This window comes from Mustela nivalis (genome assembly GCF_964662115.1).
Source record: "Mustela nivalis genome assembly, chromosome: X".
In the NCBI taxonomy this organism is placed as follows: domain Eukaryota; kingdom Metazoa; phylum Chordata; class Mammalia; order Carnivora; family Mustelidae; genus Mustela; species Mustela nivalis.
This window is the reverse complement of record NC_139040.1, coordinates 71624759-71641477: the sequence shown is the minus strand read 5'-3', so window position 1 is coordinate 71641477 and position 16719 is coordinate 71624759. Positions and strand designations below refer to the sequence as shown.

Sequence of the window (16719 nt, the reverse complement as noted above, 5' to 3'; positions counted from 1 at the left end):
ATACTGAGCAGGCTATAAGTCAGGTTAAATAAACACAGTCTTGAGAGCAGTGTTTCAGGGAGTCCCCAGACAGGTAAAATAATGGCAGTTCTCTAAGAAAGAGTCTTTGAAGGAGTCCCAACACCATTTTATCTCCACCATTTTATCTCCCTGGGTAACACGCTGGTTTTCACCATCATGCTGCAGGCTGTTTTTTTTTTATGGTTACTATGGTACTGAGGAAGGAGTGACAGGGAATAGAGTAAATTTAAACACTGCAAAGTTTTGAATAAATGCTCCCTAGTCACAAGAGTTTGGTTAATTTCTAGAGTTCTTAAAATATTTATTCTGACCCCCCCTTATTTTGCCATTTTTCTATTTCCTTTATGGAGTAGAGAATTTTAGGAATTCCTCCCTCCATCATCTTCTCATATTACTCCAGTCTAAGAGTTGTTTTGATTGAGAACTTCCCAACCTTTAAAAAATTGCACATCTCAAGTGTCCAGGAAAAATGACCCTGAAAGTTAATTGAATTTTCAGGATCTTCCAGCTATTCCTAAGGTCACTCACCACAATGCTGTTTTTTGTTTGTTTGTTTGACAAGCAAGAAGAAAAGTATTATTTTTCACATGTGATTGATATAGAAATGTAGGCCAGGCCATGTTTCTCCCTCTACTCAAAGTCTTCCAGTATCTCTCCATCTCATTCAGAATAAAAGAATAAAAATTATTGTCCTTTAAGATCACAAATGATCTGTACTGATGTTACCTCTCAGACCTCACATACTGCCACTTTTCCTCATGCTATAGCTGCACTGGCTTCTTTGCCATTCCCCAAAAATGATAGGCATTGTCCCACATCAGGGCCTTTATATCAATTATTCTCTGTCCTGAATGCTCTTCCCCAAGATATGTGTGGCTTACTCCCTCACTTCAGGATTTTTTCCTAAATCTCACTTTAATGAAGCCTGCTTCCACCACTCAATTTAAAATAAGTCTGTCCTAGGACTCTCTGTCCCCTTTATCATGCTTTTTGTCCATAGCACTTGTTGCTTTCTAACATACTACTTAATTTTTTAATAATTGAGTCTATTGTTGATTGTCAGTTTCCTTCCCTCCCACACCTCCTCACATACATTAATATGAATATTAGTCAAGGTAATTATTTTTTAGTATTTGTTCACTTACATATTCTAAGCATCCAGAACACTGTGTGGCATAGAGTAGATATTCAAAAAATATGTATTAAAATAATTAATCTTTTAATTTTGACCAGATTTTTCTTAATATTTTTTCTGTTTTATGGAATATAAACCAGTGCCTAGTATAGATTTTGGCACTTAATAGGTGTTAGTAGTTTTTGGTTGGATTACATAATGAATATTATGCTCCATTTTCAACCCTTTGTTTATCCAGTATTGTCAGGTAAATGAAATGTTCCACCTAAATGAACTTTTCCAGAAAACTGATCTCCAAAAAGTCTAGGTTTTAATATTTTTTTATATATCTTATTGGAATAGGTAAAATAGTCTGCATGCCTTCTAAAACATAGCAGAGTTACTATAACTTGTTTTGTTGCTATTTGGAATACTATGGAGAAAAGAATGGGAGTAAGAGTCAAAGTACCTGATTGTGGCAATCATTTCACCTCTTCACTGCACGAGCTTGGACAATTCTGTTAACCATTCTAAACCTCAGTTTTATCATTTGTAAAATTATAATAATTGCCCTGAGTAGCTCATGTATTGTTGTGAGGGTCAGAGAATACAGTGGTTTGGAACACTTTCTGTAAGTTATAAAGCTACCTACAAATGCAAGGTGGAGGTTATATAAATGTTTATGATTTGGGAAGATGCTGGATATAGATGAACTGTTTCCTATTGGTGAGTGTTTAGGGAACAAAGAAGGGGTACGCTCAATATGAAAATGGCTAAGCCTGAGTAACACCAGTGTTGCCTAACATTAGTTGCAGATAATTTTACATTCCTGATGTTCCAGAATAGGTCTCTTTCAAAACAGGAATTTTGCAAGTATCCTTGTCCTAAATTACTAATAATTATTGATGTTTTATAGATTTTTAGAGCCAAGGATAACTGTTGTGTTTTTAGGAAAATTTCTTGTGCCCTTAGTGCTAAAAACGTACTCCAAAGTGCATAGACACTCAAATACCTACGGACCTTTGGGACAGTGAAAAAAGAACAGATGAAGTTAGACCTGTTTGTCAGCTGATGTTCCTCCAGTTGGCCTGGGTGGTTTTTGTTTTGTTTTGTTTTGTTTTTCATTAAGGAAAGCCTAGCAACATGTACTTTTGAGTTCTTCTGACCTTCCTAATCACAAATGGAAAGGAGTAATTTACTCATTTTTGGGTTCTACATTATAGAGGAATTTTAAGATTAATGATAGACTTCTCATTTGGTCAGTAACCATTATTTTTGTTCACAATTCAGTTGATTTAAACAATTTTGGTGTGGATTCTTTTGAAGAATTCAAATTTATAAAAGGAAAATATATTATCTTTATGGCAAATGGACGGTAAGGATGGACCTTTCTCAATGGATGCAGTTTCCCTGTCTCATTCTCTGATGGTTGGAAGGTGAAGCCTAAGAGTGTTTTAACTAAGCAGTCAGCATGCCAACAGTTCATTTTACCACCCCACTGGCCTCCAGACGTCATTTTCCTAGCCGTGTCTATTGCTTGGTTACAGTAACTGGTCTTTCAGATAATAATCACCAAAACGCAGACCAAAGCAGAGGCTGAGGGAAGGAACAGTAACACCTGTTTGGCCATCTATATCAAGGCAATTTTAAGAGAAAAATCTTTGGTTTTGGTACAAAGGGAGAGAAAAATGGATGGAATCATTGTGTTTGTGATATTTTAGACTTTTTGATGACCAACAAATCATCAGTTTTACAGCATGTTAAATTAATCAAACTTGGCTCTTTCCAACCTCTATGCCTTTTCAAATGTATCCTTTCCGCTGCCTGAAGTGTTCTACATTCCCATTTTACAGTAAGCTAAATTGAGGTCCAAAGAAGTCAAGTGACTTACTCCAAGTTCCAGCTAGTAAGAAGGAAGAGCAAGGACTTGAAAGCAGTTTGTGGAACTATAATGCCCCATTTTCTCCCTACTGTACTACTACACTGGCTCTTTTTGTTATAGTTTCCACTAATTCCTCTATGAGTGTCCCACCTCAAACCTTCAGCACATTTGTGGGGCTTCCCTAGAGTCAGAAAGAAATTTTGGCTTCTTAGTGCTATGAGTCCATCACAGTGTGACTCTCCTAAGGGGAAGAGACTCAGAACAGTCCTTGGGAGAGACTTGGAGAAGGTGGCTATGAAATAATTGGGATGCAGGTTCACATCTTCAGTCTTCTAATTAGTAGTGCCTCAGCCCTCAGTAGGAATGGCAGTGACACCACAGGCAACCTTGACCTCAGTGAGGCAGTATATTTAGGGGAGGCACTAAAAGCTTCTCCAGATTTTCTTGAGGCTGTTGCACAGTTCAGTTAGTCCTTCATGGGGCCCAGGCTTGGGTTTTTTCTTTCATATACCTTTTCCTTTCGTTTTCCCTTTTGTTTTCTTTTCCTTTCATCTTTTCTCCTCCTCACCACCCCAGTCCTTCCTCCTCAACCCTGCCCCTTCCTCCTCCCTCTCCTCTCCTCCTTCTCTTTTTCTTCTCTCTTTTTCTATCTCTCTCATCTTTAATCTTGTTAAGAAACATGTAAGCGTTTTGGTAAGGTCTAAACTATAATCATCTTAATATGTAGCTTTTGAATTTTCAGGACATCAAATCAGAGCAGCACCCAGAAGGAGAACACAGTGCAGATGTGTGTCTGTGTTGTAGTTTATTATATTTCAGTTTTCAAATTTGATCTTAGGTGACCCCCCTTCTAAAAAAACTATATAGGAAGGATATTTAAATAATTAATTTGAAAAGCTCTTTATTATGGAACACTTGATAAATAACATTAAGTACAGTCCTTGTGTGCTTCACAATAAAGATTTCAGCAGTCACTTCAGCCTTAATCATTTCCTCTTGTGTTCCACATGATCCCATGAGAATGCCCATCATTCAATTAGCTCCTGTGTACCAAGTACCTGAAACTTGCCAGATACTTCACATATATTATTTTGAATTCTCATGGCCCTGCAAAAATGGATGATATGATCTCAATTTTATAAGGGAGGAAGCAGATAAATGGATGATATGCTATTTACCCAAGATTATGCTATTTGCAGTAACTACTAAACGATATTGTTGGGATTCACAATGCAGTCCTTCTAACTCCTCTAAGTCTATGATCCTGTCACAGGACCATACTTCTGTGCCACTTAACAAGTGGCTAAGAACAAGTGGTTTTTGCAATCTATGCCTAATAGTCTCTGAATCTCTGTGATGAATTAATTTATTGAGAGATTATTAATTTCTGATCATGCTTCCTCATCATTTTATATACAAAGAAATTGAAACTTGAAGGAAAGCAATGATTTGCCCAACACCTCACAGCAAGTCATTGAATTCAAGCCATGACCTATAGCTTCTTGCCCCATTCCAAAATCCCTTTATATTCTTTTGTATTATCGCTGCTTCATGTTGAATTTATGTGTTTATTTCAAGTTTCTAAAAGGCAGAACTTAGGATTTCTCTTTCTCCTCTACAGATTTAAGCACAGGCTGAACAATCGAATTTTCAGTGGGCATTTGTTAACTAGTCAATTTTGTTGTTGTTGTTGTTGATAGCAAATGTACTTTCTCTGACCCTATTAGAAGCACAGCTCCCCTAATTACACAGTGTGTTGAACAGGCAATGCACCTGTTGTGAATGGTTATTCTAAAACTGGGAAGTATAATGTGCTGGGAACCTTTTCTTGTTTTCTGTCTGAGATATTATGAAATATAATTCCCTTATGTAGATAGGGATACTGAAACCCAAATAGGAGAAAAGATTTGTCTGAAGGTCATAGGGAAATTCATAACAGAGCTGTGCTGATTTTAAATGTATATTTGGAATGCACAATACATGGATATGATACAAAATTTTAAAATCACAAAAAGTTAAAGAGTTAAGTATAATTCTGAGCTGTCATCCCTCAGGCATGTAGTTCTCTTTCTGGAGGATAACCACTATTTATTAGTTTCTTGTGTATCCATGTAGACATAGCATGTGTATAATAAACATACAAATATATATGTTAAGTATATCAATGTATCAATCAATACACCAGTATTCCTCACAGAACTAGTGTTCTGTATTGTTTTGTATCTAATTTTTTTCACTTTATAGTGTATCTTGGAGATTGTTTCACATCAGTATATATATGTAAAGCTTCATTTTTTAGAATTATTTATTTATTTATTTGTCAGAGAGAGAGAGAGATAGAGCATAAGTAGGGAGAGTGGCAGGCAGAGGTAGAAGCAGGCTCCTTGCTGAGGAAGGAACCCAATGCAGGACTCAATCCCAGGACCCTGGGATCATGACCTGAGCTGAAAGCAGGTGTTTAACTGACTGAGCTACCCAAGCATTCCAATAGCTTCATTTTTAATGGCTGTACTGTATGCCTATATTGATGAGCAATTATGTTGTTTCTAGTCTTCTGCTCTTATAAACAATGTTTCAGTGAATGTTCCTGTATAAATGTCATGTCATGCATGTACAAACATGTGGTGGGTCAAAGCATGTGTCCATTTTAATTTTGAAGGATTTTGCCAAATTTTCCTCCACAAATGTTGTAAGATCATTATTATACAGAACTTAGATCTGATAAAATTTATAAAAGAAATGGTTACATTTTACATGGTACATTGTAAGATGGTACATTTTACAAAAGAGTTATTATGTTGACCTTAAAAAGTGTTCATTACAGAGTTTCTTTAAATGTTCAATCTTTACATTTAAAAGTGAATTCAGTTTAAAGAAATGTTATTTATACACAACTGCTGATGAATACAGCTATTGGGTAATGCATGTGAAAATGCTAAAATTTCTCTGAAATGCACATGAATCTCTACAAGCTGTGGTCAAGTTATATTATCAAACCCCAGAGGTGTGCTTGGGTGAAAGCATAGGGAGAAAAGAACAATGGGGCCAGACTCAATTAGGAGAAAGGAAAAACTACTATTAGGGAAGAACGAGTTGTGTGCCAGTAAACTGGATTTTTTCCTGGAAGGGGTAAGGGTCAGTGGGGAGCCCTTGATTTTGTAGTGTCTGCTAATTTCCATGCTGTAGATACTCCTGTCAAGAATGACTTAAGCTACCAATATTACAGCACTGAATGTGAAATTGGGAAGTAATGCTCAAAATCAGTTTTTATGAGTCATTACAAGCCAACTCCAGCACAACACTGGACAGAGCTCAAAGGAAGACAGCTTGAGAACATAAAACTTGGGTCTGACCAAATGTCAAATGACCTTGGCAGAAGTCAGCTGGCCATTCCTCATGGTGTTTTCCTTGGTGAGTTTGGAGCCTGTACTTCTCCCAAATGGTCTTTCCAAATCTCATCTGAAGAACATCATCTGTTTGGTGCTCCCCAAAGTACTTATCTGAGTGGCCTGAAACCTCACTGGTCTCCAGAGTATTCCTTTTCCTTTTGCCAGGGTATAGACTCTGTGCCCGGTGTTGTCTAGCCTGTTCCACAGCCCAAAGCAATATCTTGGGAAAAATTTACCACGAATCAACAATGCTTGGAACTGCATTTCAAAGAAGAGAATTCCTTGGACAATTAAGCCAGAGAGGTTCTAGGCTGTCTTGGCTCCAGAAAAAGTTACATCCATAGGATGCATGGCCCTAAACAGGCCTTTGGCTTGTCCCAGTCTATATAGGTCACTTGGGGGGAGGCACTTACTCCTTTTTTTCTGTAGAGTGGTCGTTTTTTTGTGTTTTTGTTTGTGTGTGTGTGTGTGTGTGTTTCCCCCAGGGGAGGCCCTTAGAGTTCTCCTTGAATCACATCCAGGAGAATTTTGAGACCCCCATCAGAAATTCCAATGTGAATAAAAGACTTCTGAATCCATCTTCCTTAAGTTGCTACTATTTTCTTAATGTCTACCACATTGCCTTCTAAATTAAGGGAACCAAGGCCAAGAGAGAAGTAGAGATAACACACCAGGCCAGGTCACTTAGGGTTTCAGTGAAACAGAAGGGCTAGTCTTCAGGTTTTCCTCTTTCCTGGTCTGTACTCTTTTACTGTTCTGCACTGCCTCCTGTCTTTGAATGATTGTGTCAGGGCCCAGTTGAGAAGAAATAACACACTGACAAGGGCAAACATCAGCATCACAGGTCATACAGACCTGGTTTCTGATCCTGCTTCTGCCACTCACTAGCTGGTGACTGTAGGTAAGTCATTCAGCATCTCTGAGACTTATTTTCCTCAATTCTAAAATAGGAACAGTAGCTACCTGGAAGAGTTTTGAAAAGAATTAAATGAAGTAACATCTTTGAAGGCAAATTGAATAGTACCCAATGAAAGCACAGTGGGATTCTCCACTTCTTTTTATTGTTCTTCGCCAGGAAGTCAAGTGTTACTCTTCCTTCACACTTTGAATAGGCAGTATGGGTAGTTGTAGAACATTCAGGTCACATAAATCAGGATTGAGGCAAATAAGATATTTGCTCAGTTATGGTGGTTAAATAGAAAGCACATGCTCCCTGGATGGAAACTGAGCTATATGCTTTGGTGTCAGTAAGCACTCTGCACTTCGGGTTTCCTCATATATAAATTGAGGGTAATGGTCTGTACCTTCCTTCCTTTGAAGAAAGTCTCAGTAATATAATGAATATGAAAATTATTTTGAAATAATAAAGCAAATGTGCAGAGCATATAGTGGGCAAGAGATTTGAGTTTTAATCCTATCACCGTTATTGACCAATTATTTAATCTTGGTTTTGCCCATTCACTTTTCTGGATCTCAGTTTCCCCATCCGTAAAATGGACTAGAAGATCCCTGCAGATGTCCTAGCCCCTTCTGATAGTCAAGGAGTTTATTATTTAAATAATAACGGATATGATTTGTATAATGCTTTATGCTTTTTATGTTATTTTCACATGTATTATCGCACATGAGAATAGCACTAAACTACTGGACTATGAATAAGAAGGCCTGGATTTTTGTCCCTATTTTAACATTTTGACTCATTCTATAGCCTTTTTTTTCCCTTAAAGATTTTATTTATTTATTTGAGAGAGAGACAATGAGAGAGAGCATGAGAGGGGAGAAGGTCAGAGGGAGAAGCAGACTCCCCGTGGGGCTGGGAGCCTGATGTGGGACTCGATTTTGGGACTCTGGGCTCATGACATGAGCCAAAGGCAGCCATTCAACCAACTGAGCCACCCAGGTGCCAGACTCATGCTATAGCCTTAAGCAAGTTTCCACCCACCCCCATTCTCTGAGTCTCAGTTTCTTAATCCATAAAATAGAAGATATGGTGTTTGTGGTTAAATCACTAGGTCTTAACTTTTCCACAAAGGCCTGGGAACTCTTTACAGAGTTTCTCTAAGATAGACCACAATGCTAAGAATGTAGAGAAAAGGAGAAAGGGAGAGGTGTGGCAGGATGAGTTCTAAGTTTCCTATGCCTACTTCAGGTAGATTAGGTTTAATTTTATCTGTTTTCTATATATGGGGCCTCTATGTAATATTTCACTTATAAAAAAAGTTTCACTACCATAGGAAAAAAACTTGATAAAGGTGCTGTAAAGTCTTAGGAATTAAAAGGTGGGATTCAAGAAAATATGCTGTTTGGTAGCTTCATTTTTGTTGTTTTAACAAAACAGAATATTGTGAACAACCTAAAATGACTCACAGCATTCTACTGCATAAATATGGGATAATTTGACCATCCCCTTAATGTTGGACATTTACATTTTTCCAATATTCCCTATTTTCATAATGCTATATTGAACTTCTTCTTTATGCTTAAATAATTATTTTCTCATAAAAAAGATTTCAAGAAATGGAATTACTGGTTAAAGGTTATTTGTATTTAATTTTGGGGGGGTATGTTCCAAAATTGTTCTCTTAAAGTATACAGACATACCAGTAATATATCTTTACCAATATTTGGTATTTAATCTTTGCCAGTCTGACTTATAAAAATGACATCTTATTTAATTTGTATTTGTTATTTCCAGTGAAATTGAAGTTCAACAATTTTCATATATTTATCGGTCTTTTGTATTTATTCTTTTAATTTATTTTTCATGTTTTTTGTCTATTTTTCTATTGCACAGCTCATCTTTATATATCAAGGAAATTGACCACTGCTTTTACATGCTTGATGCCAATATGTTTTCCTTTGTTTGTGGTTGTCTTTAAGTTTTATAAGAAAGTTGAAATGTCTTCTAGTCAAGTCTATCAAAATTTTCACTTATATTCTGTATTGCCATTCTTTAAAAAGCCTTATTCTACCTTTAAAAATAAAAAAAAAAAACTATATTTCCCAACAGTACTTTAATGCTTTCCTCTTTTTTTTTTATTGACATCTGTAATCCATATGGAGTTTAGTTTGGATGGTAGTAATTTAAGTTTTTTCACTTTCCCAAATGATTAACCAGTTGTTCTGACACCATTTAATGAATAAGTCATCCTTTCTTCACTGATTAGGATAAAATACTATATATATGGAGTCTGTTTCTGTCTTTTCTGATCTCTTCCACAGATCAATCTATACTGGAGCCATTACCAAACTGTTATAATTATTATGGCATTATAATACTTTAAATGTTTGGTAAAAATTTTTTTCAAAAATATCTTGGCAATATCACACATTTTACTCCTTCAGGTAAACTTTGCAATTGTTTTGTCAAGATTTGTTTGGGTTGCTTTAAATTTGTAGATTTCACTGTGGAGAAGGGGACCAAAATCTTTACAATATTATATCTTCCCATCTAGGAATACTGTATATCTTTTTACTTAACTCATGTCTTCTCTTACATTCATATATATATATATATATATATAGAGAGAGAGAGAGAGAGAGAGAGAGATTCATCCATATAAGTTCTGCATTTGCACTCTAGTTATAAAGTATGAGAAACCCAATGTTCTTCAGTCTTTTCTATAGCTTCATGATGAACATGAATTTTTGATCCTCTTATTTGCCTGATATAATACTGCAGGAGTTGGTAACTCCCCTGCCTTAACTGATCTTTAAGCAGAATTTTTCAGAATGAACATATTGAAGGAAGCCTGACCAAACATTGGCCTCAACTCATATTGCATGGAAGCACCAATGGGGATGACCCCCCCCCAAAAAAAAACGCAATAGAAATGGGAAGTCTATGGAGAAAATATCTGAAGTTGGTCTCCTGACCTCTATTCCTGCCTGAGTTTTGGATCATACTTATTAAGCTTTCTGATGGAAGAATAGGACCATGAAGAAACATGAAGAAAACCATTAGGGCAGTTAAGGACTTCAGACCCAGCTGGCATGCAGAGGACCTTATGTTATCCCATTATGTTACCATTCATGGTAGCCAAGGGCTTTCAGCTGTTCCAATCGAAGATTTATCAAGCATTAAATGTGCAGCCTGTTTGCAATTCTAGAATGTAAACTTAATCTCCTTCAATGCGAGAGGGGATTGTTGTATTTTGCTAGAAAATTCATAATGACATTTTTGTGAGACCGATTATAGGTTAATATAAGCTTGTTATTGAAGGTCAACAGTGTCAAAGAGCTAGGTATAATATTTGTAGACTCTGAGGAGGAAGAGATGGATAGGAGTTTGTGGTTGTCTGTGTTAATTATTCAGTCACCTAGGCTACCATATCCAATAGAGGACTTTCTAAGACCACCTTGGAGCAGGCAGGCCCAGATCTCACTTATACTTCTGTCAGCTGAATACTGAGAAGGCATTCACAGGGCGATACACTTGCTAGACAATGAACAAAGATACCTAACACCTACAGAGTGCTCTCTTGAGGCTACACTCACCCACACTACATCTCCATTGGATGCAGGTGCCAAATTTTTCTCTAGCTCTATCACCAACTTCCTATGGCTCGTGACATGTCATTTCAATACTTTGTGTCCATTTTCATAAATGGGGAGTCAGGGCATCACATTGGGACATTTTGTTATAAGGCTTTTAATATCCTTTACAGTCCAAAGATGATGTAGTTCTAATTAGACCCAACGGGTTGAGGTCCAAGGAGACAAATACTGAGTTTCCTGGAAAGAATAGCCTTATAAAATGGAATCCAGAAACGGAATAGGCTGCAATTCATGAAAGGATGGGACAGCCCTTTACAGGGATGTTACATAGGGGATTCAAGCTTTGTACAGAGGAGTGGGTGTATTGTGACCAAATACCTTTTAAAATTCTTTCCAATCTGTGAGAATCATAGCCTTATGGACAATGATTTTGAACAAACTAACAGTGTGATGCTGGGCAGGTCAATTTCATCTTAGCATCATTTTTTTCACTTATATAATGGGGTATACAATAATCCCTATTATACTACTTTGTACAAGATTGTTATTAACTTTTGTGAGCGAATCAAATGGTAGACATTCTAATCTTATGTTACTATATTTCATAATATGTTTTAATTTATTGTTACTATATGTTATTAGATGTTTTATAGTTATATAAAGGTTATATAAAAATATATATTATATATAAATTTATATATTTAATATATAGGAAGCATATTTAATATATAGGAAGTATAAATATATATTTATATATTTAATATATAATAAAAGGAAGACAAAGCAACTTTTTTGATTGTCCATTAAAAAAATGAAGAATTATAAAAAAATTTAAAAATGAAGAATTATTAGAAAAAAGTAGCAAAATAAAAATCAAATATAGAAAAAATTATATATAAAATATTTAAATTTATATATATAATCAAATATAGAAAAGATTATATATAAAATATATAAATTTATATATAATCAAATATAGAAAAAATTATATATAAAATATATAAATTTACATATAAAGTAGCAAAATAAAAATCAAATATAGAAAAATTATATATAATATAAATTTATAAATATTTATAAATATTTATAAATTTATAAATATTTATATAAAATATATAAATTTATATATAATTTTTTCTATATTTGATTTTTTTGCTACTTTTTTCTAATAATTCTTCATTTTTAAATTATTTTATAATTCTTCATTTTTTTAGTGGACAATCAAAAAAGTTGCTTTGTCTTTCTTTTCAATATATAAACTTAATTTTCCTATTTCTTTTTTTAATTTTTATTTAATTTTTAAAATTTTTTTCAGTGTTCCAGAATTCATTGTTTATGCCCCACGTCCAGTGCTCCATATATCTAAATTTATTATTATATAAATACATGTACATATTTTATATATTTTTATATAAAGATAAAGATATATAATATATATTATTATGTATTATATTTTAATTCATTGTTATAATAAAGAACCCTGGTAACTTCAGCCATACTGGAGAAGTAGAATAAATAGAAAAGAAGTAATAGCAACCCAGTGGTTGTACACTGGTTCTGCTATCATTTGGGGGTTGGTAATTCAGGCAGGAGAAGTGGATTGAAAGCAACCTAAAGAGGGTGTTCCATTCCCTGTTTTTGTTCCTAATCCTGTTTTGTTCCATTCCCTGTTTTGTTCCTAAACTGCAGATGAGTCACAGTTCCATTTTTAGGAGATTCCTTCTATATCCATCTTTGGGACCCTCACCCACATGTTAAGTGTCATTTAAAACTTTAAAGGCACTATTCTAGGGGTGCCTGGGTGGCTCAGTCATTAAGTGTCTGCCTTCAGCTCAGGTCATAATCCCAAAATCCTGGGATCCAGTCCCACACCGGGCTCTCTGCTCAGCAGGAAGCCTGCTTCTCCCTCTCCCACTCCCCTGATTGTATTCCCTCTCTCACTGTCTTTATCTTTCTGTCAAATAAATAAATAAAATCTTTTTAGAAAGTAAGTAAAGGCACTATTCTACTTCAAAAGAAACACACATCATATGTATGAATTTATACGACTTATTATGTTATATACTTTATGTGATCACACATACACACATATATAAAGATAATTTAAGAACCCTATTGTGGGAGTATGTACACCCACACCCATGTGCATTCACACATACATGAGTACACATACATGTGTATAAGCATATATTTTATACATATGTTGCATATGGCTTGCAATAACAATGCCCCTCTAATACTGTTAAGTGCATTGATTTTTGAAGGACTTTAGAAAACAAAGAGAAAAGACTGAATGCAGACATAAGAGGCAATGTTACAATAAGTTGCTATCCTAAAAGAAGAAAGTTGAGGGACAAGAGACCATTATTTTGGTTAATGTCTTGCTTATTGATAATACTTGTGACTTTTATATGAAAGACTCCACAGATATATTATGGATAAAATCCAGATATCATTTAAGGCTTTGATCTGGATATGGAATTGCTAAGTGTGTTGTACAGCTGAAATTAATATAGCACTGTGTGTTAACTACACCGGAATTAAAGCAAATAAAAGACTCCTTGAGCTGGAAAAGTTTAGTGATTTTTCCAGTTCAAACATTACATACTATCAGTGGAGCCCAGAGAGGATAAAGGACTTGTCTAAGGTCGTATAGTGAGTTAGTAATAAGACTGAACAAGGATTCCATCTTCTGACTTCCAGCCTAGTACCCTCTCAGTTATCTGGAACTTAAAACTTTTTCTTCAGCAGATACTTTCCTCTGTATCCTTAACAGCTATTACAAGGTCTGGCCCATAATAAATGTTCAGTAAGTTAAATGTATTGGTTGCACTGGGCTTTGCACTTATTCCTGGGTAAATTGTAAAGGATATCTGCATTTTAGGTCACATTGTTTTAGGCCAGGAGACACTCTGGGACAAAGTATGAACTATAGCCAGGGAGATGAGCCAAATTGAAAAAAAATATTTTCCTACTTTTACCACTCATTCAGAGGGTGTTTACTTTTAGCAGCGGACTCTAGAACTCCTGTGGGAGCCCTAATCCAGTGGCTCTGCAACCATTCATTTACCAACTTGGGTTCATGAGCTGCTTTATTTTTCACCCCTGTGGAAGAAGGGATTCTTCAAAGGAGTATTCATAATGACCTGGTTTTACTAATTAATGTGAAAACTAGATCTAAAGGTTGCAATAGCACCAAAATTGTGGGGATGTTCCTGTTCTAGAATACCCACAGCACTGAACATGAACCTACTGGAGTTAGATATAGGGCCTCCCTTCTAGGAGTTGATACTCAAAGACTGAATGGCACTCATAGCGCCATCCTTTCTGTGCATATGACAATCCTCAGTTTGTGTAAGGAAAAGGCTGTCAGTTGGGGAACCTGGGTGGCTCAGTTGGTTAAGTGTCCAACTCTTAATTTCAGCTCAGGTCTTGATCTCAAGGTCACGAGTTTGAGCCCCACATTGGGCTCTGTGCTGGGTATGGAGCCTACTTAAAAAAAGACTGTTAGTAAATTATGTGTTCTGTTTATACCAAAAAAAAAAAAAAAATCCAGTAGCATGGTGGAAAGAGTACTGGCTTGGAGGCCTTAGTTTTCTCATCTGTTAAGTAAAAGTAATGGTAGTAGTATCTAAGTGTTATTCATTTAAATAGAATAACTGTGGTTATTCATTTAAATAGCATATATAAACTTGCCAACACAGGCTTTGTTCGAGGTAGGTACCTATAAAATAGTAATATTATTCCTTCATTAACCTCCAATTGAGTGTTCTTCAAGCAAGTCACCTTCCCAGAACTCATCCTTGGGTTGTACTGGGGTGATTTTTAACAGTTCCTTCAAGTCCAGCATTTTGGAAACCTTTGACAAGAGAAGGGAATGAGAGAGAAAAGTGGGGGGAGAAAGGGAGGAAGGGAGGAAAGAAGGAAGAAAAACAAAAGTCTTAAAAAATAAAAAAAAAAAAGGTCTTGCTGACCTGGCTACTACTGAATCTCATACATAAAATAACCTACTATAATACATGTGTTTTCTGTGCCCGGTCTGTACATTTTAGGCTGAAAAGGGAAAGAGGAGAAAAGCTATAGCTGAATTTATGTGTTTTTGTCCCTGCTATCAAATAGCAATTTATCTTCCCTACCACAAACATGCCTCCTCTGCCAAAAGAAACCTCCCTAAAATCCCAGTCTCTCCCATAAACTAAAGCACAGCAGTAAATAAGAGTGACTTGGATTTAAAAAAAAAAAGAAGAAGAAGAAGAAGGGGTGGGGTAGGGGGATTCACAAGCTCAGGCTGTCTAAAGGCTCCAAGCATGAGAAGTTCTGCATGTTTCAGAGCAGCAGGGTATGTATCTTTGTCTATTTCTTTTGGTGACTGTGCCTACGTATCTTTCTGTACCACTTGTGTATTCATTCAGTGTTTGTTGAAGGCCTACTGTATGCCAGGCATCTGTTGGGAGCAAGGAGGTAAAATATTGAGTAAAATGTGTTTTTTAGTGGCCTCCATGTTTTTTCTTTGAGCAGCTGTGATCCTGCGGATCTCTGGGTCTGAGCATGTGTGTATGTGTATAAGTATGATTCTGTGTATCTGTGACAACTCCAAATGTGCACAACAGAAATTGTTTTTCTTCTGCTGGCTTCAGAGGACTTCCTTTCACCTGTTGTGATTCACTTCACAAAGAGTGAGGTTCATCTCTGATTTTTATAACCCACAGGATCAGGGATATGATAACTATCAATTTAAAAACAATTAGAAGTCTCTTGGTGTTCTCTTTTATAGAAGTTTTACCTGTATTTTTATTATGAAAAATAAGCACTGTAATAGTTTAAGTATGACCCCTTGAATGATTACAGTTGTCAGGAGGTAGAAACATTGCCTAAATCCAAATGGCTGTGTCATGCTAAAAGAGTGATAATTTCTGCCATTGGTCACTTTCCCATGGACACTCATAGCTTTCTTTTTTTTTTAAGATTTTATTTATTTGTCAGAGAGAGAGGGAAAGTGGGATAGCAAGTGCACAAACAAGGGGATGGGCAGAGGGAGAAGCAGGCTCCCCACCAAGTAGGGAAGCCAGTGTGAGGCTTGATCTCTGGACCCTGGGATCATGCCCTAGCCAAAGGAAGACACTTAACTGAGCCACCCAGGATCCCCATTCTTAGCTTTTAGTAAAGGTAGAACATCTTACTTCTATACACCTTGTCATAGTCCTTGTCATAAAGTATAGCAAGACCTCAATTGTTCAACCTTATAAAAACACCTATGAAAACCAAACAATATAGCATATAAGTAAACCAGGCTGAGTGATTTTGTGTGATCAAATTGTTTAGGGCTATTCTCTGTCCACTTCTCTCGTTCGGCAGGATGTATCCTTATGCCATTTCTGCCTAGAAATACTAAAGGAGAGAGACTCTGGAAATGCATCATGGGGCATCTACTGTTCTGTTTGTTCTCCCAGGTAAACAGAAGTACCTGTGTGCCAGCAGAAACGATTGCACCATTGATAAATTCCGAAGGAAAAATTGCCCATCTTGTCGCCTCCGGAAATGCTATGAAGCAGGGATGACTCTGGGAGGTATGATACTTTTCTTCTTTTTTTCATTTTCTCCCTCTCCCTCCTTCATCCTCTGATTGTCTCTTTAAACCAGATGTTCCTCTTTTGGTGCTTCTGAGATGGCCAGCTGTGCTCTAGACAGAAACTCACTCCTTCATACCCAACATGGCCATCAGCCAGCTAATGCCTTTCTTTATCCTTAACCATGTCACATCCCACTCTGGGGCTCAACACTGGAGCAGGAGGTGTGATGCAGGGATCAGGACCCAT

At 36.2% G+C, this 16719-nt stretch overlaps 1 protein-coding gene across 1 annotated transcript in view; it reads left to right on the top strand.

The window, feature by feature from the left end:
- Nucleotides 1-16719, top strand: part of AR (androgen receptor) — a 207823-nt gene that overhangs the window by 154191 nt on the left and 36913 nt on the right. The window contains exon 3 of the mRNA XM_082716838.1: nt 16354-16470. Coding sequence (XP_082572964.1) covers nt 16354-16470 — 117 coding nt within the window. The remainder of the gene's footprint in view (nt 1-16353; nt 16471-16719) is intronic.